Source organism: Culex quinquefasciatus, chromosome 1, assembly GCF_015732765.1.
Source record: "Culex quinquefasciatus strain JHB chromosome 1, VPISU_Cqui_1.0_pri_paternal, whole genome shotgun sequence".
In the NCBI taxonomy this organism is placed as follows: domain Eukaryota; kingdom Metazoa; phylum Arthropoda; class Insecta; order Diptera; family Culicidae; genus Culex; species Culex quinquefasciatus.
In genome coordinates this window covers 94421603-94448011 of record NC_051861.1, presented here as the reverse complement: position 1 = coordinate 94448011, position 26409 = coordinate 94421603, and the positions used below count along the sequence as shown (strand labels likewise).

The following is a 26409-nucleotide window of genomic DNA, read 5'->3' as shown; positions in this document are numbered from 1 at the left end:
GAATCGTAAATGCATTCGCTTGCATTCGGCCAGTTTTGCGAAGATAAAAGGTCTAAGATACGCTCTAAGCAAGCGTTAAACTGTCTAAAATCCTTATCCTGTTATTTGTTAAAATTTGATGCATAAATCCAATTAGCACTATTTATCGTCTCGTTTCGTTGCACGACTTAAGTGTTTTATCCAAAACTTTCAACACTATTACTTATTCCATTTCCATGCATTCAGCCTAAAATAGCTCTCTATTGGGTGGAGAGAGGAGCTCGCAAATTAGAGTACTGTGTGTGTGTGGAGCTGCTATTATTGGGAGAGATTTATGGGAAAAGTTTTTGCCCATTCACAACAATTGCACTCGCATTTGGTCCCGGAAAAGTACCTCCTACGTTCGATCGTTGCGGGGCTAATTAGCAATAGTCATAAGTAAGAAAGTTTTAGGGGAAAACGAATGCGCTGGGATGTGATTGTCCGGTTGATTGCATTTGTGAGATTTTTTTTGCTGCAAAAAATAGTATAAAAGCAGTTTCCACCCCCCATAATCTTGAAATGAAAAAAAGTGTGCAAAAAATGGAGTGCAAAATGATGTCATTAAAAAATGGTGACGCGTCAAGTGGAAGAAAAGTATAAAAAGATCGCAGCATCACAGTGTCGCACACAGAAACGCTGCGAGGGTGGAAATGGAAATGTTTATACTCTTGCTCACTGCCACGAAGATAACTTTCCCATTCATCTTCGTTGATGTGACGGTGTTTGTGATTGCACGACAAACCCATACCCTGCTACCGAGGAACTCTTTGCAAATGTCATCGTTTTCTACTTTGATGATTTTTAACATTCTGTTGCAAGATTTTGTAGGATTTTAATGTTTTTGATGAAAAATTAAGTTTTTTCAGTTTTTGAAGTATTTAAAAATTCGGATCATCATCACCAATTCTAGAAAGTGCAGATATTTTTTCACTTCTAGAATCTTATTTTTCCCCAAAATGGTATAAATAAAAAAAACTTTAAAGTTTATCGTTTAGCTTCTGGAGGTTCTCCAACTTGGCGCAAACGTTCACTGTGCTCGTGTTGAATTATTCAGCACCCTCTCTCTTAAGGGAGAAGATTTTCAGTGCATTGGAGCTTCTGGATTTGGCCAAAAAAGAAGCACCACAATAAATAGCACGGTTTAGGAACTATTTCGAGAGAACCTTCACTGGTGGGAAATGCCGTTTAAAAGTGCATTTAAGAAAATAGCCTGCAGATTTGGTGCAGCGTTGCTTTGGGGAGTAAACTTTTATTTTTTTGGAGTTTCAACTCAACTCAACTCAACTCAACTCAACTCAACTCAACTCAACTCAACTCAACTCAACTCAACTCAACTCAACTCAACTCAACTCAACTCAACTCAACTCAACTCAACTCAACTCAACTCAACTCAACTCAACTCAACTATTTCCTAGAATTCTTCCACAAGCCTAACCAAAAAGAAAAGTAACGAAAATATTCCTGGAATGCTCGTGTGGGGGTGGACTCCATGAATGAACATTTTCCGTCAATTCTTTTCTTTTCTTTTTGTTCTGCTCCCATTCACTTTCCCACTTTTTATTAGTGCCATTTTCACCGATCGTTACGGTCAGCGTTTGCACACACACACACACGTGAGTGATGTTGTGCAGTCATTTTGGATGAACGGCTACCACAAAAAGTGGAAAAAAAGAAAAAAAAACAGCCTGCGGACGACAAGTGAAACGACGTGTGATGCAATTTCAATCAGGAAAAAGTGGATCCCATTTCGAAGGGTGGGGTGAAAAAAGGGTCCAAATGATGGGTGGTCCATCGAAGGAAAGCCCAAAGGCACTTCTTTTTCATTGGCCCGTCGTTTGTTCGTTTTCATTGCTGAAGGTGGGTGTTTGCGTGAGAGAATGTCTGTGCGTGTGCGTGTGTGTTTGTCGGGAGGTGCTCCCCGTCATACATATTAATGTTTAGTGCTAGTGGCTAGTTTTATTTGCGTTTTGTGCGAAAAAGCCAATCGATGGTGTTTGAATATTGATAAGGATAACAAGATCTTAGAGCTGTTCCACACTTTGAATTCGTTTGACAATTTGTTTTTCAAATTATAAATTACGCTGTTTTAATTTTGCCAAGATTTTCCAAGATTTTCGATTTAATCAAAATAAAAAAAAATGATTTATTAATTCAAATCAATTCGAAAATTTTTACAATAAAGACGAATCTCTGGTAAGGCTGGTTTTCCAGCTGCCAAAATAATTTTATGTGAAGATTTTCAGAAAAATGAAAATTTTACTGGATTTTTTTCTGTGGAGTTATTAAGCATGCTCAACTGAACCAAAAAAACGCATTAAGTTGAGTTTATTTTATGGGTCACTCTCCGCAAATTCACACAGCAGTTGCCCCGACCTCTCTTCGATTTGCGTGAAACTTAGTCCTTAAGGATAAGTTTTGTCCCTGATGACGAATCCGAGGTCAATTTTTTGATATCTCGTGACGGAGGGACTTACGAACCCAGCCTGAAAAGGTGATGAAATGGAAATTTGAAGTAAAAGGGTCTTTTATGTAAAATTGGGCCTGATTTGATGGAGTACTCAAAAATCCGAAAAAAAACTTCAAAAACAAAAAAAAACTTATTTCCTTCGAATTACAAATTCAAACAATTCCACATAATAATCTAAAGTTCATCGTCATCTTCGATTTTGGATAGGATTTAATACTAAAAATAAGACCATTGCGAATTTTAAGTCCTCCCTTTAAAATTTTGACAAAACATAAGCGGGCAAATAATTAAACTATAGCTAGAAAATTTTCAAGATTTTTTTTTTTCATTTGTTGCTGATCATTGAGAATTGAATGATACATAGATCACGCATGTTTTATTTGTTGAATTTTGCATTTATTTTAAATTATGTTGAATATTTTTTTTATTTTCTTGAATTATAAATTTTTTAGAATTTTTATGGTTTTCTGAATTTTATATATTTTTTTTTATTTCTTGATTCCTTCAAATTTCTGAAACTCAATTGAATCATTTGAATTTCATTTATTTTTTGATTTTTCAAATTGTACTTCGAAGCTTCCTAAAGTTCTTGGATTTAATTAAAATACTCATTTTTTATTTATTTTATATGCCTCAAACATAGTTTTTTTGTAATAAGCTTAATAATCTTGTCATCTCTCATTTTTTATGAATCTCGAATAATTTTAATTAACGGGATCAGCTTCTAATGCTAGCTAACGAAAAACCTTTTGATGCAGTGTGATTGAATTACTTTTTGTTGAAATTTCCTGAATGTCTTGGATTTCTAGATTTTTTAATGTTTCATTTTAATTGCTTTACATTTATTAAATTTTTAGAATTTTCCAGATTTAAAAACAAAAATACCACCTCTATTTTTTATTTCTTAATTTTTCATGTTCTCAAATTTCATTAATTCCTGGAAATTCAAAATTTCTTAAATTTCATAAAATCATTTAAATTTCTTGATTTTTGTTATTTCTACAATTAATAAGTTTCGAAGTCAAAGTCAAACTTGTAGAAAATTGGACGAGCTTTCTGTTAAAAATACACTGAAAGAAAAATACACGACACTTCTATGAGAATTTTCAATTTTTATCTTCAAAACTGAATTTAAAGGTGATATCACATTTTTTCGTTCAATTTTGTTGAGGAATTAGCCCACGGTGTAATAAATAGACTCAAGACAAAAGCAGGATGGTTTGTCACTCCGAAAAAAATACAAAAATCATTTACTAAAACTGTTTTTTTCGAAAAGTGGTCTAAACGTCAAAATTTTCAAAAACCAATAGTGGAAATCGATTCCCCAGACAATTTGACATTATAGTCTCCATATTGACCATTGTCTTATGTCCAATCCTTGTGAATATATAACGGTTTGAAAAATAAATATGTTGAAAAATTGTTTTTTTGGTGATTTTTTGCAATTTCTACATGACTGACTTGATTTTTCAGTCTCGAAAATATATTAATTAGAACGCTCGTCCAATTTCCCATAAGTTTGCCTTTGACAGCTTTTCAATTCGACTCGTTTTAATATTTACGTAAGCCTGGATAGTAAGGTTTTTACCACACTGAAAAAAAAAATCGATACTCAGTTATAAGCAATGTAATTAAGCATATATCTGTAAGCCCATACATCGAACTCAAATAATGTCAAAAGCAAACTTATGGGAAATTGGACGAGCGTTCCGATTAATATATTTTCGAGGCTGATAATTCAAGTCTGTCACATAGAAATTGCCAAGAATCACCAAAGTCATATTTTTCAATACATTTATTTTTAAAACCGCTATACCTTCACAAGGATTGAACATAGAAAATGAGACTATATTGTAAAATTGTCAGAGGAACCGATTTCCACTATTGGATTTTGAAAATTTTGGCGTTTAGACCACTTTTCAAAAAAAAAAGTTCAAGTCAATAATTTTTTATTTTTTTTCGGAGAGACAAACCATCCTGCATTTTTTTTATCAGTCTTTTTGTTACATATTGGGCTGATTCCTCCAAAATTTTGAAAGAAAAAAATCGTAACATCACCTTGAAATTGAACTTTTAATCATAAAATTTAAAATTCTCGTAGAAGTGGCGTGCATTTTTCATTCAGTGTATTTTTAACAGAAAGCCCGTCCAATTTCCTGCAATTATTTCTTTGACCACTTTTTGATACGATGCAACGGCTTCAAGATACAGCAATATTTAAATCACGAAATACAAAAATATTTGAACAACTTACGCCCTTGAGCAATTCGCTACCAAAACCTGAAATGGATTTTATTTGTATTTTTTTATTTGGCTCAAACTTTGTGGGGGCCTTCCCTATAGAGAAATATGCTATTTTCAGGGTAGGTAAACCATCACCATCGCACTATCATTGATGCATATTTCGGTGCGTTCCTCGTCTCTTAAAATTTCTCTTCTCTTTCGCAGCCGAGTGATGGTCGGCTTGCTATCGCGAATATCGAAAGCCCATCACATCGACGAGAAATACCCTCTTGCTGGCTCCGATGGAACTATCGTTCCAACCGGAGAGGCACGCACACGAAATTGCTGTATACATACACTGGAGCTCACGCACACAAATGAACTCATTTCTACAGGGCTTACGGGCGAGAGAATTTCACGATTGCTGTTTCTCTTGCTTTTGAGCGAGGGACTGGCTGTGTGAGAGATTTTTTCCGTCTTACGCATCGGTTTGTTCGTTGCTCGCTATTTCATCGGCGTCGTTTTCGCTTTGCTCTCTTGATGCAGTTTTGGGAGAACGCCAAAAATTTGATGATTTGAGCGAGGGACGATATCTAAAAGCCCTCGCCATCGGCGAGGAAACGAGTAAATACCATCCCTGGCTATTTTGTGTCATTGGTTCACCCATACAAGTCTTCATACAATTTTGGCAGCTGTCCATACAAAAATGGTATGTAAATATTCAAACAGCTGTAACTTTTGAGTGAATTTTCTGATCAATTTGGTATCTTCGGCAAAGTTGTAGGTATTGTTGAGGACTTTTGAGAAAAAAATAGGTACACGGAAAAAAAAAATTACAAATTTTTTTATCAACTTTTTTTTCACTAAAACTCAATTTCCCAAAATACGTATTTTTGATTTTCGAGATTTTTTATATGTTTTAGGGGACAAAAATCCGCAACTTTTGAGCCATAGAGAAACATGGTCAAAAAATCTGCCGCCGAGTTATGAATTTTGAAAAATAGTGATTTTTGGAAAAAATCGAAGTTTCATGCAAAAACAAGTTTGACATTATTTTTTAATGCAAAATTGAATTTGCAATCGAAAAGTACTTTACAGATTTTTTGATAAAGGGCTCCGTTTTCAAGATTTAGCCACCGAAAGTTTGATTTTAGCGAAATATTTGCAGTATTTCAATTTTTAAAAATAGTGATTATGAAATATCATTTCTAAAAATATTTTTTTTGAAAAGTTCAGAAAATTTTCTATGAAATTGTCTTAAAAACATTGAAGATTGGACCTCTGGTTGCTGAGATACAGCGGCTTAAAGAAAAATAAACACGAAAATTGATGTTTTCTAAGTCTCACCCAAACAGCCCACCATTTTCTAATGACGATATCTCAGCAATTAATGGTCCGATTTTCAATGTTAATACATGAAACATTTGTGAAATTTTTCGATCTTTTCGAAAAAAAAAATTTGAAAATTTTTAAATCAAGACTAACATTTTAAAAGGGCCAAACATTGAATATTACGCCCATTTAAAATGCAAGTCTTGATTTCAAAATTTTCAAAATATTTTTTTTCGAAATGATCGGAAAATTTCACGAATATTTCATGCATTAACATTGAAAATCGGACCATTAGTTGCTGAGATATCGTCATTAGAAAATGGTGTGTTTTTTTTGTGAGATTTTGAAAAATGCAATTTTCGTGTTTCTTTTTCTTAAAGCGGTTCTATCTCAGCAACCCGAGGTCCAATCTTCAATGTCTCTTAGACAATTTTATAGCAAATTTTCTGAACATTTCAAAAAATATATTTATAGATATAGTCACTCATGGTCACTATTTTTAAAAATTGAAAAACTGCAAATATTTCGCTAAAATCAAACTTTCGGTGGCTATATCTTGAAAACGGAGCCCTTTATCAAAAAATCTGTAAAGTACTTTTCGATTGCAAATTCAATTTTGCATTAAAAAATAATGTCAAACTTGTTTTTGCATGAAACTTCGTTTTTTTCCAAAAATCACAATTTTTCAAAAATTCATAACTCGGCGGCAGATTTTTTGACCATGTTTCTCTATGGCTCAAAAGTTGCGGATTTTTGTCCCCTAAAACATATAAAAAAATCTCGAAAATCAAAAAATACGTATTTTGGGAAATTGAGTTTTAATGAAAAAAATAGTTGATAAAAAAAATCTGCAAATTTTTTTTCGTGTACCTATTTTTTTCTCAAAAGTCCTACAACTTTGCCGAAGACACCAAATTGATCAGAAAATTCACTCAAAAGTTACAGCTGTTTGAATATTTACATACCATTTTTGTATGGACAGCTGCCAAAATTGTATAGAGACTTGTATGGGTGAACCAATGACGCAAAATAGCTTATTTGGTCATAGGGAAGGCCCCCACCAAGTTTGAGCCAAATCAAAAAATATAAAAAATAAAAATCGTCGAAATCGGCCGATTTCGTAGAGAGTTGCTCCCTTCTCAAATGTCATTATCGAGTGCATCATGTCATGGATAACATGTCTAATAAGTTTCATTGAAATAGGAGAGGATCGGGTACAAAAGTACGAAAAAAAATCCTGATATGAGCTGGAATTGCTCATAATTGTTTTATTATTTTTTTACTGTTAATATCTCATTTGAATTTATTGAATTCTACTTAATTATTCGAAATTCTTAAATTTCTTTAACTATGAATATTCTTAAATTCCACAAATTTCTCATAAATTTCTCATTCATTTCAATTTTTGATTTTTGAATATTCTTAAATTTTAAAGTGTTCTTGAGGGGGCAAACACATTTATGTTCAAATGTGTTATAGAATTTTAAGTGCAATCAAATTAAATCCATTTAAAATGCATTTCCCTGCGTTTTGCATCATTTTTTGTTTGTTTGGATAAGTTCAATTTTTTTGGAATTTTGTTGAATTTTCATAAACACACCGCAAAAAGCTTTTATACAAATTCTCTTTTCGTCAGATCTTAATGTTTTTGAAGATTAATGATTGCATATCAACTGTACGTGTGCATGATGCATTTTCCAATTGTATTTTCTGACTTTTAATTTAATGTTTTATATTTTTTTCTGTTAATGCTTTTTTTTATCAAAACTATTAAAATATTTTTTTTAAAAAGGAAGAATTTGAAAATCAGACGGATTTCAATTTGAAGCTTTAACTATCATAACACACAAGAATTTCCCCAATTATCATTCTTCATAGTTTTAAGATAATTTTTTTTCCAACCCATATTAATTCCAGATAATAATAATTTAAAAAAAAAATCATATCATATCGTTAATTATTTTTGCATATACATGCAAATTAGTAAAATTCAGGATAAACGAGAAACTTTAACATTCAAACTTCACGCCTACAAAAAAAAATGTCCACTATTCTGTGACTAACTTGTCACACTTTCCGCCTTGAGCACACAAACTCACATCCGCTTCCGAAGCGCGTTACGCCTTCCCATTAGCCTAAGTACTTAAGGAGCCGCCAAATTTATGCACATGTCAGCTTGCCAAAAATCCAATTTCGCCAACCCCGTAACTCTCTCACACACACACACACACACACACACACACACACACACACCGACACTTTGTTCGTTAAAATAAATGAGCTTGCGACCTTATTTTTTCTTCTTCCTCCTTCCCTCCCACCTACTCCAAAATTGTTCCCCAAGACTCCCCACCGGAGCCCGCTCTCATTAAGAATGTAGTACGATAATTAAAGGTAATCTCTTTGTGTGCGTGAGTTTGTCAGTGTGTGTGTGTGTGCTCGTGTAAGGGCACGTCGCCGTGTCGTGCTGTGAAACGGAGTGACGTGTGGGAGCCGGCGAGCGAAGAAGGCGCCATCTGTAGAGAAATAATTGAACCAAACTTGCCCTTCGTCACGTTCGCCAATAGTTGGGAGCAAATTGCTCTCTAGCTAAAATGGGAGGGAGGTTGGCTCTTATTTTGGGCATTGCGGATAGACTTTTGGAAGAAAATTTATTGTTTTGACAGTTCAATTAGATGATTGTTGTTACCAAACTGAATTTTGGGTGTTTGTTCTAATCCTTTTTTTTTGAATTTTTGAAATTTATTTTCAAAAATGAGTTTATTCAGAGTACACACTGAGAGAAAAAATCGAACGACACTTTTATCTCTCATTTAAGAGATGGCGGTGAAATGAAAGTTCAGTGAAAAAGTTTCAAGAATCTCGGAAGTCAGACATCTAACGAAAACTATGCACACTCCCCTCACTAAAATTTTCACCGCAAAGTACAACCAGTTCATTAATCACAGATTTTAAGGGCGGGCGCCTCGTTACCGTCGTCGGAGTGGAAACGAAAATTTAATTTTCGCTCACTCTCTCTCTCACTCTCTCTTGGTCTCACACACACCTGATGCGCGACCTGCTCCACGTGGGGGTCACGATTTGCACGCGTGGAACGTGACAGCTGCCTAAGTCACCGCCAGCAGCCCGATGATGATGACGGCGCTGGTGATTAGAACCGGCTTCGTGATTTTCGTTCCGAAAGTGGAATTTGAGCGGGGGCTGAACAGATCTGAGCAAAACTATTACAACGATTTATTTCAATTGGTTTCGAGGGAATCGTTGTGCGAGGAAGGCGGTGTCTTTTGAAGGGATTAGCTTGGATGTGCACGTGTGAATACAGTACGGGGAATTGTGAGTGATTATTTAATTAATTTAGCGGTAATAAACTCGATCATTTATGAAAGGAATGGTTGTGAATATTTCAAATGAATTTTGTGAAACAGAGCAAAAGCAAAAATATGACCGCCATCCAGCGCATTTCATACACTACTTGCTAGCTTTTCAAAATTATGGTGAATGGAGAAATCTGGTGAAAAGTACTCTCAAAGGTTAATAATTGAGTGAGCGATATTTTCATGATATTCTCTTTCATTTGCCTAAGAAATTCTAGATTTGATTTTTTTGACAAGGTAGATCTGTCAATGTATTTCTAAGATCCAAATCACCCTAGAAATTATAATATCGAATTGATTTGACCTGCATTCATAATGGAGAAAATATGTACTCGGTATCTTTTAAGTTTCCTTCTCAAATCTTTTTATAACCATTTTTGCATCGCTGCCATCAACATATTTTAAATCTTTAAATCTTTAAATCTTTAAATCTTTAAATCTTTAAATTTTTAAATCTTTAAATCTTTAAATCTTTAAATCTTTAAATCTTTAAATCTTTAAATCTTTAAATCTTTAAATCTTTAAATCTTTAAATCTTTAAATCTTTAAATCTTTAAATCTTTAAATCTTTAAATCTTTAAATCTTTAAATCTTTAAATCTTTAAATCTTTAAATCTTTAAATCTTTAAATCTTTAAATCTTTAAATCTTTAAATCTTTAAATCTTTAAATCTTTAAATCTTTAAATCTTTAAATCTTTAAATCTTTAAATCTTTAAATCTTTAAATCTTTAAATCTTTAAATCTTTAAATCTTTAAATCTTTAAATCTTTAAATCTTTAAATCTTTAAATCTTTAAATCTTTAAATCTTTAAATCTTTAAATCTTTAAATCTTTAAATCTTTAAATCTTTAAATCTTTAAATCTTTAAATCTTTAAATCTTTAAATCTTTAAATCTTTAAATCTTTAAATCTTTAAATCTTTAAATCTTTAAATCTTTAAATCTTTAAATCTTTAAATCTTTAAATCTTTAAATCTTTAAATCTTTAAATCTTTAAATCTTTAAATCTTTAAATCTTTAAATCTTTAAATCTTTAAATCTTTAAATCTTTAAATCTTTAAATCTTTAAATCTTTAAATCTTTAAATCTTTAAATCTTTAAATCTTTAAATCTTTAAATCTTTAAATCTTTAAATCTTTAAATCTTTAAATCTTTAAATCTTTAAATCTTTAAATCTTTAAATCTTTAAATCTTTAAATCTTTAAATCTTTAAATCTTTAAATCTTTAAATCTTTAAATCTTTAAATCTTTAAATCTTTAAATCTTTAAATCTTTAAATCTTTAAATCTTTAAATCTTTAAATCTTTAAATCTTTAAATCTTTAAATCTTTAAATCTTTAAATCTTTAAATCTTTAAATCTTTAAATCTTTAAATCTTTAAATCTTTAAATCTTTAAATCTTTAAATCTTTAAATCTTTAAATCTTTAAATCTTTAAATCTTTAAATCTTTAAATCTTTAAATCTTTAAATCTTTAAATCTTTAAATCTTTAAATCTTTAAATCTTTAAATCTTTAAATCTTTAAATCTTTAAATCTTTAAATCTTTAAATCTTTAAATCTTTAAATCTTTAAATCTTTAAATCTTTAAATCTTTAAATCTTTAAATCTTTAAATCTTTAAATCTTTAAATCTTTAAATCTTTAAATCTTTAAATCTTTAAATCTTTAAATCTTTAAATCTTTAAATCTTTAAATCTTTAAATCTTTAAATCTTTAAATCTTTAAATCTTTAAATCTTTAAATCTTTAAATCTTTAAATCTTTAAATCTTTAAATCTTTAAATCTTTAAATCTTTAAATCTTTAAATCTTTAAATCTTTAAATCTTTAAATCTTTAAATCTTTAAATCTTTAAATCTTTAAATCTTTAAATCTTTAAATCTTTAAATCTTTAAATCTTTAAATCTTTAAATCTTTAAATCTTTAAATCTTTAAATCTTTAAATCTTTAAATCTTTAAATCTTTAAATCTTTAAATCTTTAAATCTTTAAATCTTTAAATCTTTAAATCTTTAAATCTTTAAATCTTTAAATCATTAAATCTTTAAATCTTTAAATCTTTAAATCTTTAAATCTTTAAATCTTTAAATCTTTAAATCTTTAAATCTTTAAATCTTTAAATCTTTAAATCTTTAAATCTTTAAATCTTTAAATCTTTAAATCTTTAAATCTTTAAATCTTTAAATCTTTAAATCTTTAAATCTTTAAATCTTTAAATCTTTAAATCTTTAAATCTTTAAATCTTTAAATCTTTAAATCTTTAAATCTTTAAATCTTTAAATCTTTAAATCTTTAAATCTTTAAATCTTTAAATCTTTAAATCTTTAAATCTTTAAATCTTTAAATCTTTAAATCTTTAAATCTTTAAATCTTTAAATCTTTAAATCTTTAAATCTTTAAATCTTTAAATCTTTAAATCTTTAAATCTTTAAATCTTTAAATCTTTAAATCTTTAAATCTTTAAATCTTTAAATCTTTAAATCTTTAAATCTTTAAATCTTTAAATCTTTAAATCTTTAAATCTTTAAATCTTTAAATCTTTAAATCTTTAAATCTTTAAATCTTTAAATCTTTAAATCTTTAAATCTTTAAATCTTTAAATCTTTAAATCTTTAAATCTTTAAATCTTTAAATCTTTAAATCTTTAAATCTTTAAATCTTTAAATCTTTAAATCTTTAAATCTTTAAATCTTTAAATCTTTAAATCTTTAAATCTTTAAATCTTTAAATCTTTAAATCTTTAAATCTTTAAATCTTTAAATCTTTAAATCTTTAAATCTTTAAATCTTTAAATCTTTAAATCTTTAAATCTTTAAATCTTTAAATCTTTAAATCTTTAAATCTTTAAATCTTTAAATCTTTAAATCTTTAAATCTTTAAATCTTTAAATCTTTAAATCTTTAAATCTTTAAATCTTTAAATCTTTAAATCTTTAAATCTTTAAATCTTTAAATCTTTAAATCTTTAAATCTTTAAATCTTTAAATCTTTAAATCTTTAAATCTTTAAATCTTTAAATCTTTAAATCTTTAAATCTTTAAATCTTTAAATCTTTAAATCTTTAAATCTTTAAATCTTTAAATCTTTAAATCTTTAAATCTTTAAATCTTTAAATCTTTAAATCTTTAAATCTTTAAATCTTTAAATCTTTAAATCTTTAAATCTTTAAATCTTTAAATCTTTAAATCTTTAAATCTTTAAATCTTTAAATCTTTAAATCTTTAAATCTTTAAATCTTTAAATCTTTAAATCTTTAAATCTTTAAATCTTCTCTTCATTCAATAATTACACTTTTAATTAAATATTTTTAATTTGGTTAAACTTTGTGGAGGGCCTTCCATATCACCAAAGAAGCCATTTTGTTTCATACAAATCTCCATACAATGTTGGCACCTGTTCATACAAAAATGGTACGTAAATATTCGAAAATCTGTAACTTTTCAATGATTTTTATGATTCACGCCAAGTCTTCGGCAAAGTTGTAGGTTTTGATGAGGATTATTCAGAAAAAAATGGTTATTTTTTAATTAACCTTTTTCCCAAAAAATCAGTTTCCCAAGGCAGTATTATTTTATTTTTTTTGTTATTTTCAATATAATCTAGAAGACAAACCCCCGTTTCTTTTCAGCCAGGCAGAAGTAACCCAGCCAAATCAATCTGAATTCTGAAAATGAATCTAATTAGAATCGTATACAAATTCCGTTTCAAACGCAACAACCGGTTCGAACACGGATTGATTTGACTGGGAAGGACCAAAATATTGCCAACGAGTTATGATTAAAAAAAAAACGTAATGTGGCCACATTTTTTTATGTAAAAGTTGTAATCGAAAAATACTTTTCATTTTTTTATTAGTGCACCGTTTTCAAAATAAAGCCATTCAAAGCAAAATTTTTTCCTAAAAAATCCGGTATACTGATTTTTGAAAAAAGTGTCCGTTCCTAAAAATTAAAAAAAATACTACAATTTCGTCTAAGAATCATTCAAGATTGGACCACTGGTTGCTGAGATACAGCGGATAAAAAAAAGAAACAGGATAATTGATTCTTTTTAAGTCTCACCCAAACAACCCACCATTTTCTAATGTCGATATCTCAGCAACTAATGATCCGATTATCAAACTTAAAATATGAAACATTCCTGAAATCATTCGATCTCTCCATAATAGTAGTTTATGCAACAAGTTGCAAAGAGGATTTTTCAGCACGAGTCGTACATTTATCCAACGAGGTTCACCGAGTTGGATAAATACGAAAATTGCTGAAAAAATCAAGTTTTGCAATGAGTTCCATACAACATTTTCCAAAAAAACACACGCAGAGTGTAATTTTATGTCAAATTTTATTTTTTTTTTGTCAATAAATCGTTTTAATAAAAAAAAGTTGAAAAGTGTTACTTTTCGAAACAAGTGCTGAAAAGTTCAACTTTTTAGCACCCATTTGAGTGCTGAAAGGTAGAACTTTTCAGCATTTATTTTGAAAAGTGTTGCTATTCGATTTTGTTATTTTTGGTACAGAAAAGTAGGCTATTTCGTCGTTCAAGAACGACAGGAAAAGTAAGTAGTTTCACGACGGAATTGCAAAAACATTTTTTTTTAAATCATGACAGTTCACGAGAGCGAAACATTCAGTATTAGTCTTGATTATTATTTTTTATTATTGTTTTCGAAAAGATCGGAAAATTTCACGAATGTTTCATCTTAAAATTAAAAAAATAGTCCTAAAACCAAAATTTTGCGGTCCAAATTCAACTTTTAATGGCTATATATTGAAAAAATTAAAGTATTTTTTTATTGAAAATTCGATTTTAAATTAAAAAATAAGGTTTACAAAATTTAATGATGCAAGTTTGTGTCCCTTAAAAAATATAAAAAAACCAAAAAATAAAAAAAAATGTATTTTGGGAAATTGTTTTTTTTTGTATTTTTTTTCGAAAATTTACGTACCATGTTTTTATGAACAGCTGCTAAAATTGCATGGAGATTTGTATGGGTGAAACAAATGACATTAAATGGCTTCTTTGGTGATAGGATAGTTTGAGCCAAATAAAAAAATACAATTAAAATCCAATACCGGGTTTAGTGGAGAATTTCTCATCTTTATTAATTTATTTAAAACAAATCTTTAATTTACGCTGAATTCACTTCAAAAAGTAATTTGTGATTGCTCTAACTTTTTGCATCATCACACTCCGAAACCACGAATCAAACGATTCCCAAGAAAGAGAGCGAAAAAAATAGAAGAAAAAGAAAACCAAATCTCAACATTAAACAAATCTGACCGATGACAGATTTTTCATTTCAATTCTGCTCAACTCTTCGGCTGACTTGTGCGAAGTGAAATTTCCCAATCTGTTGGAATAGAAAGAGCAAAAAAAAACTAGCAAACATCTCGTTCTAGGACAGACATCAACCGGCACTTTGTGCAGACACGATGATTTTTTTTTTTGATTTTGAATTGGTAAAATGGACAGTGATGTGAAAATAAGGAAATTTTCAGTTGCACAATCTCGCTTGAAGTCAATCAATCAAATTTGATAGTAAAAATTTAGCATCACTGAATTCCGTTGATAGTTTCTTCCAGTGAGCACAGACGAGCGAAACGACGATGAAATTCGATTACGACGTGCTTCCCATCATCGTCACTCCCGACTGGCGTGGTTCGTCCAGTTGCGCAAATCAAAGCTGACAATGATGAGATGCAGCTTTTCTGGTTTGTGGAAAGATGATCTTCATATTCGACGGGGTCCAGTTTTGATTTGACTAGGAATCAAGGGTATGAAATCAGAGTTTATTTTTTTCAATTTTAAGAAACAAAAACAAATTTGCATAAATTGCATAATCGCCAGTGATTCCAACATTCAACCCTGGATTGGACAGCTTACAGAGCAAATCCAATGCGATTGATGTTAATCCTGAAGATAGAGCAACGTAAAAGCACCCTCGGGACGATTTGTGCCAGATCATGTAGCTACCAGAATTTGCATGCCCTCCAATCTAGGACCAAAGGTAATTTTCAGCTCGAAATCGAAGGTATCACGTGCTGAAAACATGACCTCTCTCTGTAACATTTGAGCAAAACGTGGGGCCTCGTTTGAGGATTTGAACGGGGCATCAACGTCATGCTCCATTTGGCAGTGGCCTACGAGGATGCTTCTGGTTGGATGTTGGAGAAGCTTTCGTTTTCAACGGAGGCTTTTCGAAGCTCCACACATCAACTTCCATTCCATTCAAGTACGAGACAGTCCAATTCCATAAGCGCTGGAGTTGGGCCTTAAACAGACTGTAAAACAGTAAAATAATTCTCCGAAAAAAAGCAAATTTTCATTAAATTTATTTTATGTTTTTTTTTTTTTATTTGGCTGAATTTTTGTGGATACTTTTTTTGAGATCTTTAGTACGTCCATACAAGTCTATATGTAAATAATCGAACCGTTTATTGAGATTCTTATTTTTGGTCAAATTCATTTGGCAGCGATGCCAAAAAAAAATAATAGAAAGTGATATAAATTCTTGGATTCATTCAAAGATCCCAAACCAAATTTAATTTTTTTTCTCAGACATTTTTTAACTGTGCACTGTTTTTATTTTGTTTACATACTAACTTTTTGTAGATCTCATGGCCCAGCTTGACCATCTCTTAATTTAATTTAGAAAAAGATAGAAAAAATCTTATAACCTTGCTTTAAGGACAATGATAGTCAGTCCAATGATTGCGGAGAAATTTCTTCGTGAAACTACTTACATTTTCTGCCGCTCTCAAATGACGAAACGACCTACTTTTTTATACGAAAAATAACAAAATCAACACTTGTATCGGAAAGGTTTACTTTTCAATGTTGTTTTAGTTTGAATGGTGAATTCACTAACCATCAAGGTTGTTATTCGACAAAATTATCGTCGATAATGTTATCGTCTGACGATAACGGTTATCGTTATTTCGATAATTCTATCGGCGATAATGGGCGATAAATCATTTTTAAAATCTTTCAAAATCAATTGATTCAACCATATAATGTTAAATTATCAATGCTTTTACTAAGAATAAATATTTTTGAAAAAGTTGTAAATTTCATATAAATATTTAAATATATAAAATTGTAATATTAAAAAATATAAATTATATAGTATCGATATAAATATGTGTAAAAATTAGTATATCAATTCATCAAAGTATTTTTTCGAAAATATATTATTATTAAAGGCGGCGGCGGTTGGACTCGCAATCCAAAGGTCGTCAGTTCAAACACTGGGGTGGAAGGTTCCATAGAGTAGAAAGAGGCTTGGGTGCTCTCCCCATTCAAGCCTTCGGATTCCTGGTTTCGAACAGAAACTTGCAATAGAGACCACAAAAGACCCGGGGTCGTTAATGTGGATGGTTTGATGCATTTTTTAATTTATTAGTTTTTTTAAATACTAATATTTTTACAAATAACAATTTTTTTTTGAAAATTCTCAAATTTTCAAAATATGCAAGCGAAATGTTGTATATTTTCCCAGTTTTTTAAAGTTTTTTTTAAATACTAAAATTTTTACAAAGCGCCGCATTTTTCGGAAATACTCAAATTTACAAAATTTGCAATATGGATATCAAACGAATTGAAATTTTGTTTGCTTTTCAATTTATGGACTTTTTTTGAGAATAAAAAAAAAATCACAAATTACCCCTTTTTTATAAAATACAAAAATTTCAAAATATGCACTATGGGTATCAAACGAAGCGAAATTTTGCATACTTAATACATACATTCAAATTGAGTATGCTTCAGATAAGTGCGCTGACCACGAGGACGCGCTGTCTTGTTTTTGCATGTTTATTTTCATTCCTTTTGTGTCGCTGTTTGTGTGCTTAGGTGAGTGGTTATTATAATTAAATAATGGCATCATAAGTGCGATGCCCACGGGGACGCGCTGTCTTGTTTGTGCTTGCTCATTTTCATTTCTTTTGTGTCGTTGTTTGTGTGCATGGGGTGATTGGTTATTATAATTGAATAATGTCATCATAAATGCAGTGCTTCAGGGAACGCGCAGTCCTGTTTTTTCGCGATAATTTTCGTCGTAAATGATCGTAAAAATTTATTCCAACTGGCAGTTTTATTATTAATTCCTCAAACTATCGATTTTATGAAGAGTAAAGCGTCATTTATTTACTATTTTTGAAATTTGCTCGCGTTATCTAAATTGTAAAAACAGTAAAAATATACTGATAAGTCCAGCCCATAGCACTACTGCTCGGCTGGCACGCGTTCGATAAAAAAACTTTTTAAATAATCAATTATCTATCTTTCCGCAGCCGGCTGCCTAAGATTTAAAAAATTCAACCGATAAACAAAATGCTCATGGTCACATCACTGCCATTCGTGAATCCTGACCTCATACCCATCTACTAACCCCCTCAAAACTCATGTGATACTTTGTCGGAGATGCAGTCGATTGGGCGGTCTCTATCACTCAAGTATCGGACTAACATTCCCATCCACTTCCCCGTGACTCTACCACTGGTCGTGGCCGGCGCCGGTATTGATCAGCATGATAGGGGCCTTTGAGAAGTTGCGAAGCGAGGAAAGATAGCACCCACTCATCTTCCACGGCTCGTGGATGTAACTTCTGGAGGTCCTGGTCAATAACGGAGTAGCAACTGCGGGTGGGCACCTATGCTTATGCTTACATTCAAATTGAGTATGCTTCATACAAAATTATGTGTCATTTGATAACCTTATTGTAATTTTAAGAAATGAGTATCTTTGATAAAATACGGTAACTTGTGAAAATTTTAGTATTGAATGAAAAACTCCATTAATGTGAAAAAGCAAACATAATTTGGCTTCAATTTTGAAAATTGGAGTATTTTAGAAAAAATACGGTATTTTGTGAAAATTTTAGTTTTTAACAATTAAAAAAACTGTATCAAAGTGAAAAAGCATACACAGTTCCGCTTCGTTTGGTTCCCATATTGCAAATCAAGAAAATTATAGAGTTTTCTAAAAATATGGTATTTTGTGAGAATTTTAGTATCATAAAAAAAACTACTATTGTGAAAAAGCACACAAAATTTCGTTTGGTTTGTTTTTTTTTGAAAAATACGGTAATTTATGAAAACTTTAGCTTTTAACTAAAAAAAAACTTTTATAAAAGCTTACGAAATTACGTTTCGTTTGATACCCATATCACATATAATGAAAATTTTAGAACTTTCTGAAAATACGGTATTTTGTGAAAATGTTAGTATTTTCAAAAAAAAAACTCTACTAATGTGAAAACGCAAACAAAATTTCGCTTTGTTTGATACCCATATAGCAAATTATATAAATTTTAGTATTTTCGAAAAAATACGCTTATTTGTGAACAATTTTGAGTACATTTTTTACTTTGAAACTTACTTGATTTTCAAAAAAATATATTATTAGTAAAACTTTTGAGAATTCAACATGATATGATTGAATTTAGTCGTTTTTAGAAAGATTTTTAAAATTCGTTATCGTTCAAAAATGTGTTTGAAATTCGTTGCAAATTTAGATTTTTTCAGCACTGATTTTCACAGCACTAAAAGTATTATTTCGAAAAGTTCAGCAAATTTTGCATGAGAATAAATTTTTTAAACGGGCATCGAAATTTTTGACCGATTGTTCCGACCAATTTCCCCTTTATCTAAAATGAAAGCTTTGGATGTCTTTACGATTTGTTGCATGATATGGTTTCTTTTATATTCCGGAAGGTTTTTCCTATTTTTTAAGTATTATCTCTTTATAGTTAATTTTTGGTCAAAAGTTTGCATAAGTGCTATCACATTAAAAAAAAACATAAAAAAATCAAAATAAGTGAAAGAATCGAATTGACTTTTAGACTTTTTGTGAAAAAAAATCATCAAAAAGTACTTCAAGTTGATTGATATCAAATAATTGTGAGATTTTTTAACGAGGGGCATTTTTTTATTTATTTCTTATTTTCAAGTAAAGAGACAACAAATAAATTGATAAATTGATAAATTGATAAATTGATAAATTGATAAATTGATAAATTGATAAATTGATAAATTGATAAATTGATAAGTTGATAAATTGATAAATTGATAAATTGATAAATTGATAAATTGATAAATTGATAAATTGATAAATTGATAAATTGATAAATTGATAAATTGATAAATTGATAAATTGATAAATTGATAAATTAATAAATTGATAAATTGATAAATTGATAAATTGATAAATTGATAAATTGATAAATTGATAAATTGATAAATTGATAAATTGATAAATTGATAAATTGATAAATTGATAAATTGATAAATTGATAAATTGATAAATTGATAAATTGATAAATTGATAAATTGATAAATTGATAAATTTATAAATTGGTAAATTGATAAATTGATAAATTGATAAATTGATAAATTGATAAATTGATAAATTGATAAATTGATAAATTGATAAATTGATAAATTGATAAATTGATGAATTGATAAATTGATAAATTGATAAATTGATAAATTGATAAATTGATAAATTGATAAATTGATAAATTGATAAATTGGTAAATTGATAAATTGATAAATTGATAAATTGATAAATTGATAAATTGATAAATTGATAAATTCAAAAATTGATAAATTGATAAATTGATAAATTGATAACTTGATAAATTAATAAATTGATAAATTGATAAATCGATAAATTATTAAATTGATAAAATGAATAATTGATAAATTGAAAAATTGTAAATTGATAAATTAATAAATTGATAAATTTCAGAATTTCAGACACTCGAGTGATCAATCCCAAATATTCGCCCACAAAAATCCGCAGTCCCCAACCCCCCTGTTTACCAGTCAAACACAAATCACCAAGTTGCGGAACACGTGCACGAGCTTCATTCCCCTCCCCTCTAGTTCCTGGTGGATCCTTGTGATGCCGCGGTGATATTTACTGCCTGACTGCTTTTCTCGAGTTTTTACTTTGCGAAATTCGTTGGAAAATTGCTCTTCATCGTGCCTTTTCCTTACCACCAGGCGCAGTACAGTAATACCACGGTTATTTGACACGTAACATTTGAAAGTTTAAAATGTGACAGTTCATAGATTTAACAGTGCCGTGTCATCGGGGTTTTACTCAGGGTTGCCACAAATACAGATTTATCTGTATTTTACAGATTTTTGAGGTGATGAGGTCATACAGAATCTGTATATAAAGAAATACAGATTTTAAGAAAAACATACAGATATACAGATTTTCCCTAGATTTTTTATTAAAATCAAATAATTTTAATTCTTTAAATTTTTTTTTTTTCAATTGCTCGATGAGCCCAAACATTAAATTTTAGATTGTAGAGCATTGCATTAAAAAACAATTTAGAATATTTTGTTTTTTGAAAAATTGTTTAAAAATGTCAATACAGATTCCAAATACAGATTTTCGTCCCCCTGATACAGATATACAGATTTTTGACCCTCAAAAATACAGAATTAAATGTGGCAACCCTGGTTTTACTGTAGTTTGCAATATTTTTGATTGATGGTGAGGCTTTTGACGAAAATATCATCGTCTCAAGAGGGCCTTTAATCACAAACTATTAAACCTGAAGCTTCCAAGACATTAAAATGCTTTTATTCTTCTCTCTCTCTCTTTCCCCCTCTCTTCCTACAGATAGATGTGGGGGTGACATCGAGATGGGCCAGGGGCTCGAACCGTTAACCGCAGATCTTTGTCTGTCCTCCCGGTCGCAGCCCCCCCAGCTTCCGTCTCGTGCTGATTTCTTCGAGCAATCGAAGAAGAGGAACGTGTCCGGAGCATCACCAGTTACAACTACCAGCGAGGCAGCAGCACAACTACAACCACTTCTTCTAGCCCGACGACGGAAACCACTTCCGGCGGGGCAGCAGCAGCGGCAGCGGTCAACGAGGTGGCATCAACCGGCCACCTTGACAGCTTCCGGCCGGCGGATCGGTACACGTGTCACCGTGTCAACGAGACCCACCGGGACGACGACTACGACCTGTCAGCGGAGGTGGTGGTGGCCACAGCAAGGACAGCAGGGCGACACCCGGTCTACTCTATCTTCAATGCTACCAGGTGAGATTGGTTGAGAAACCAATTTGGAGGTTGGAAATTCTGATAAGGCATCGTTACCAGCTGTCAAACTGTTTATTTTTTCATCAACCTTCCCAGATTTCCCTTCTAATGCAAACACGATGGAGTTCGGCTAGATCCCCACGCTCTCTCTCAATCTCTCTCAAATGTGTCTGCAACAACAGCCTACATCAACAACATAGTGTCTCTCCCGAGAACACTACAAAACAACAACAACCGTAAATCAACAACATCACTACTACTGGCAGCACAACAACAACAACAGCAACAACACTTTCAAATAAACCGTCTGCCCTCCGGCGGCCATGGAACCGCCTGGTGTCCTCTCACAACAACAACAACAGTCTCCGTCAACAGCAGTTCAGGCACGTGGTGATGGGGAACGATTCCTGCCGCAGCAGCACAGTCTACAACAGTTCAGCAACCCGCGGTCGCCGCCTCCTACGACCGTAACGTCAACGATGGCTGCAGCTTCGGTGCAGCAGATTCCGGCGGCGGCGGCGACGTCGCAGCAGCCGCACCACAACCGGCTCCAGCTGAGCACGTCCCTGTCGGCGTCGCACTCGGCCGGAAGTCACCAGTCGCTCCTGACGACGAGCCCCTCGGCCAACAATCAGCTCGGCGGTGGTGGTGGTGGTGGTGGTGGAAATGTCCAGACCGGGATCGAGCGGCTGTCGCGGCCGATGGCATTCGATAAGGTGAGTGGATGATGATTCACGGAACTGTACGAATTAGAGCAATATGGGTATCGGACTTCATGGATTTGGATGCCGGGCTTGAAAATTGTCTTTTTGAGAGAAGCGATCACATCTCGGAATAACCAGGATACTTCCTTTTTGATAATAGGCTTAAAGATTTGCATTTTGACTAAATTGGCCACTATCAAAATGTATGGTTTTCAGATCCTAAATATGAAAACTGTCGTTAATATCAATTCGGTTAAATAAATATAGACTTTCTAATCAAACACTTATCTTCGTCATATGGAGAAATTGATGCTCGATTAAAGCTCCAAAAATACTATTTAGGCTATAAACTTACCAGCAACTGCACCGCCTCGAGTAAGCACTCAAATGTATGCCAGTTACTGGTAAAAAAAAGTCAAATTTAATGCACCTTTGATCATAGTTTCTATTTTGCGAGACCATTTCTCATCATTTTGTTGGCACACACATCCACACGCAAGATGAGAGCTAAACTGCTTAAAGAAAGTCACCATCAATATCTTTTCACTTGCGCTAACGGTTTCTAAGCGCTTAAGATATGGAATTGCTTCCAACTACCGGCAACACGGTCTTTTGAACATTAATTAGTCACTCACTTGAAAAATAATCCCGAAACATGTAAATAATTAGCAAGTGCTTTCAGAAAAACTAATGCGCCGAATCTTTTGACACTTGACTTTTGACGACCCATTCCAATCGAAGGCTGCAGAAAACCGAGTGAGAAGCGAAGGCTAATGAAAAACAAAGGGTGGCCACCAACACCACCAGCAGCGTCTGTTGGAGTGAGCCAGTGATGCCAGGAAATTTCCTCTATAAATGCTACTTTACGTGAGTGTTCGCTTAAAATTTCATCAATTTTGGCAGCACTTAGCAGACCCAAAAGAGCGCTGGAAGAAAAAAGAACTAAGCTGAAAATAGAAAAATGGGCGTGGCCCAATGCATTCTCAACTGATAAGAATACATTTGGGAAATATTGATTTTAAAAGCTTGTAAAAGGAATAGAATAACTTTAAGTAAAAGTGAAAATAAACAGAAATGTTCACAAAAAATGTTGCACTCCTGGTTGGTGTACTTGGTTTTAGTAAATTTTAAGAAATACTCCAGATTATCCAGCATCATTTGAACACGACCACTTATAAGACTTAAAATGGGTATATTGCCTTATTATGCCAATTCTCGTGAAGCAGAGGAAATTAAATAAATATCTTTTGATTTCGATATCTCTCCGTGAGCGGTAAGTGAAAGATGCAAGACGAAATGTCGTAAGACATAAGGTCGAAAGGATAAAAAATCAAAAACTAACAAAAGGTCGAATGAACAAAAGGTCGAAAGGACGAAATTCTGCCCATATACCCATATATCAAGCATATTTTTGAAGAATCTTAATTATTTTTTTTAGTTTTTTACTGTTTTAATGAAATTTGTTCAAACTTTTTCAATGTTCCAATGAACATTTCTTTTACGCGTAAAGACTCGAAACGTTTTGTGTTTAGTAAAATCGATGTATTTCTGCCTGTTTTCAACCGATTTGATTACTTCAAGTTGCAACATTAAGGGGATTAGTGGTGCCATCTTTAAAGATATGACCCATCCACCTCGACCCCTCCCTCCTTAAGGGTCTCTGAGCCAGAAATGAAGGTTGAAATCTCGAAGCACGTGGCGAACTTTTTTGACGTTCGGTTCGCACCTCTGAACAAAAAATGAAAACATTCGCTGATGTAGTTTTCGAGATACAGCCCTTTTAAGATGTTACATCCGATTTTCAATAAGAAAACCATAACAATCTATACAATTTCGGCATTTCAAAGAATATGCATTTCAAGATAATGACTGTCAAGTAACTCTGGGCAAAGCTTCAGAAGGTTTCCTGATGTAGTTTTCGAGATACAGCCATTTTAAAATGTTATTTCCGACTTTTTCTAAGAAAATATATTTAATCGGCGTTAAAAGTCGGAAATAGCATCTTAATACGGCAGTATCTCAAACCCAACATCAGCAAACCTTTTGAAACTTGGCCTAGAAATACTTGACAGTCATATAAAGCAAAATCAATCATTATCTTGAAATGCATATTCTTTGAAATGCTGAAATTTTATCGATTTTATAGATTTTCTCAGAAAAGTCGAAAATACCATTTTAAAATGGCTGTATCTCGAGAACTACATCAACAATCCTTCTGAAACTTTGCACAGAGATACTTGACAGTCATATGAAGAAAAATCAATCATTATCTTAAAATGCATAATCTTTGAAATGCTGAAATTGGATTGATTTTATAGATTTTCTTAGAAAAAGTCAGAAATAACATTTTAAAATGGCTGTATCTCGAAAACTACACCAGCAAATCTTCTGAAACTTTGCCCAGAGTTACTTGACAGTCATATGAAGCAAAATTCATCATTGTCTCGAAATGCATATTCTTTGAAATGCCGAAATTGTATAGATTGTCATGGTTTTTTTTTTATTGAAAATCGGATATAACATCTTAAAAGGGCTGTATCTCGAAAACTTCATCAGTTAATGTTTTCATTTTTTGCTCAAAGGTTCACTTTTGAAGATTAGTGCTCATGTTTGCCCACCCTTTAATTTTTTTTTTTTGAAAAACTGAGAAAATTTTCTATGTTTTGCTTCTTTGAACTTTGTTGATACGACCTTTCGTTGCTGAGATATTGCCATGCAACAATTTAGAAACGGGAAAATTGATGTTTTCTAAGTCTCACCCAAGCAACCCACCATTTACTAATGTCGATATCTCAGCTACTAATGGTCTTATTTTCAAAAACATGAAACATTTGTGCAATTTTCCGATCTTTTCAAAAACAATATTTTCATTTTTAAACCAATCAAGAATAACATTTCAAAAGGGCGTTATATTCAATATTTTGCTTGTTGAATTGTCCATACAAAAAAAATCGCAATCGTAAAACAAACCGCTGTAACAAATCTAGATTTGCTCAATTCCATAAAAGTATTTTTTCATTTTTTCAAATTATCAAAATGTTTCGTTGATTCAAATATGCCATATTTTTTGCGTATTCAAATCCTTCACCGATTTTATGAATTTGATACGCAAAGTAAATGCATTATGCTTATGCTTGCTTGACAGCTTGAAGAGACCTGTCATATACAGTCATCCCACATATTCGGAACGGTTTACAGATCGGCCAACGCTCAAAAAATCATGGCAAATCGATAATTGAACTTAATGATTCGCTTTTACCTTCATTTGAAAGCTTTTCTTGCGATCTTTCGAATGATGTATCGAACAACTGCAAATTTTAACTTTTATATCAAGTTTTGAAGAAAAACATTGACCCTTGAAATCCACAAATTCGGAACACTTTTTTCTTACGGATGTAAACAAACTTTGGTTCTCTCCGTGAGTACATAATTTTACAAAATAATGACTTCTGAAACCAACGAAACTCAAGCTAAGTTATGTTTTATAAGTGGTCTGATAACTTTTTTTGTTAAAATATCAGTTAAATTCAGGTGTTCCACAATTGTGAGAGGCACAATAACAACCCACAATTATGGAACAGGCAATTTGGAGGCAGTGTTTTGCTGCTCTGGATAAAATAGTCTTGAAATGAGGTTTTTTGTTCAAAAAAATACTAATTTTACTAGTGAAATAGCAAGAGAATGTCCAAATGAAGGCCCTAAAAATAGTAGGGTCGACAGAAAAGCTACATTTGCCATGTTATTGATAAATTATCACAAAAGTGTTCCGAATTTGTGGGTGTTCCGAATATGTGGGATGACTGTACTTGAACGCAATTCCCGTGAATATTTGAACAAATATTCAAATGTGACAGCAAACTACTCATGACGGCATCACAATGACCGTTATTCAAGCGTACAAATGGATATTGAAACAATTATTCCTTTTTCAATGCAAAACATTTTACAGGTCAAAGAATTACCTCTTTTCCGGGTCCTCAATGGATCAATTAATTGGCATTAATTATTAATTTTATGCTACATTTCGCACCCCATTATCAATTTAACGAGCAGCAAAGTTCACACACATCCTTATTTTAAACAACTCCCGGCGGGTTCATTTTCGCCCCCAATCAGCAGCTGCAGTCCCGATTGCTAATAATCGAATTAATCTCCGGCCGTAGCAGGCGTGATTTCCTGTCACTTTTGACATTTCACTTTGTTTTCTTTTGGTTTTTCCAATATAA

At 31.6% G+C, this 26409-nt stretch overlaps 1 protein-coding gene across 1 annotated transcript in view; it reads left to right on the top strand.

Moving 5' to 3' along the window:
* Positions 1 to 26409, top strand: part of LOC6051356 — a 183162-nt gene that overhangs the window by 106684 nt on the left and 50069 nt on the right. The window contains 2 exon segments of the mRNA XM_038260917.1: positions 21054 to 21479; positions 21576 to 22195. Coding sequence (XP_038116845.1) covers positions 21803 to 22195 — 393 coding nt within the window. The 5' untranslated portion in view covers positions 21054 to 21479; positions 21576 to 21802.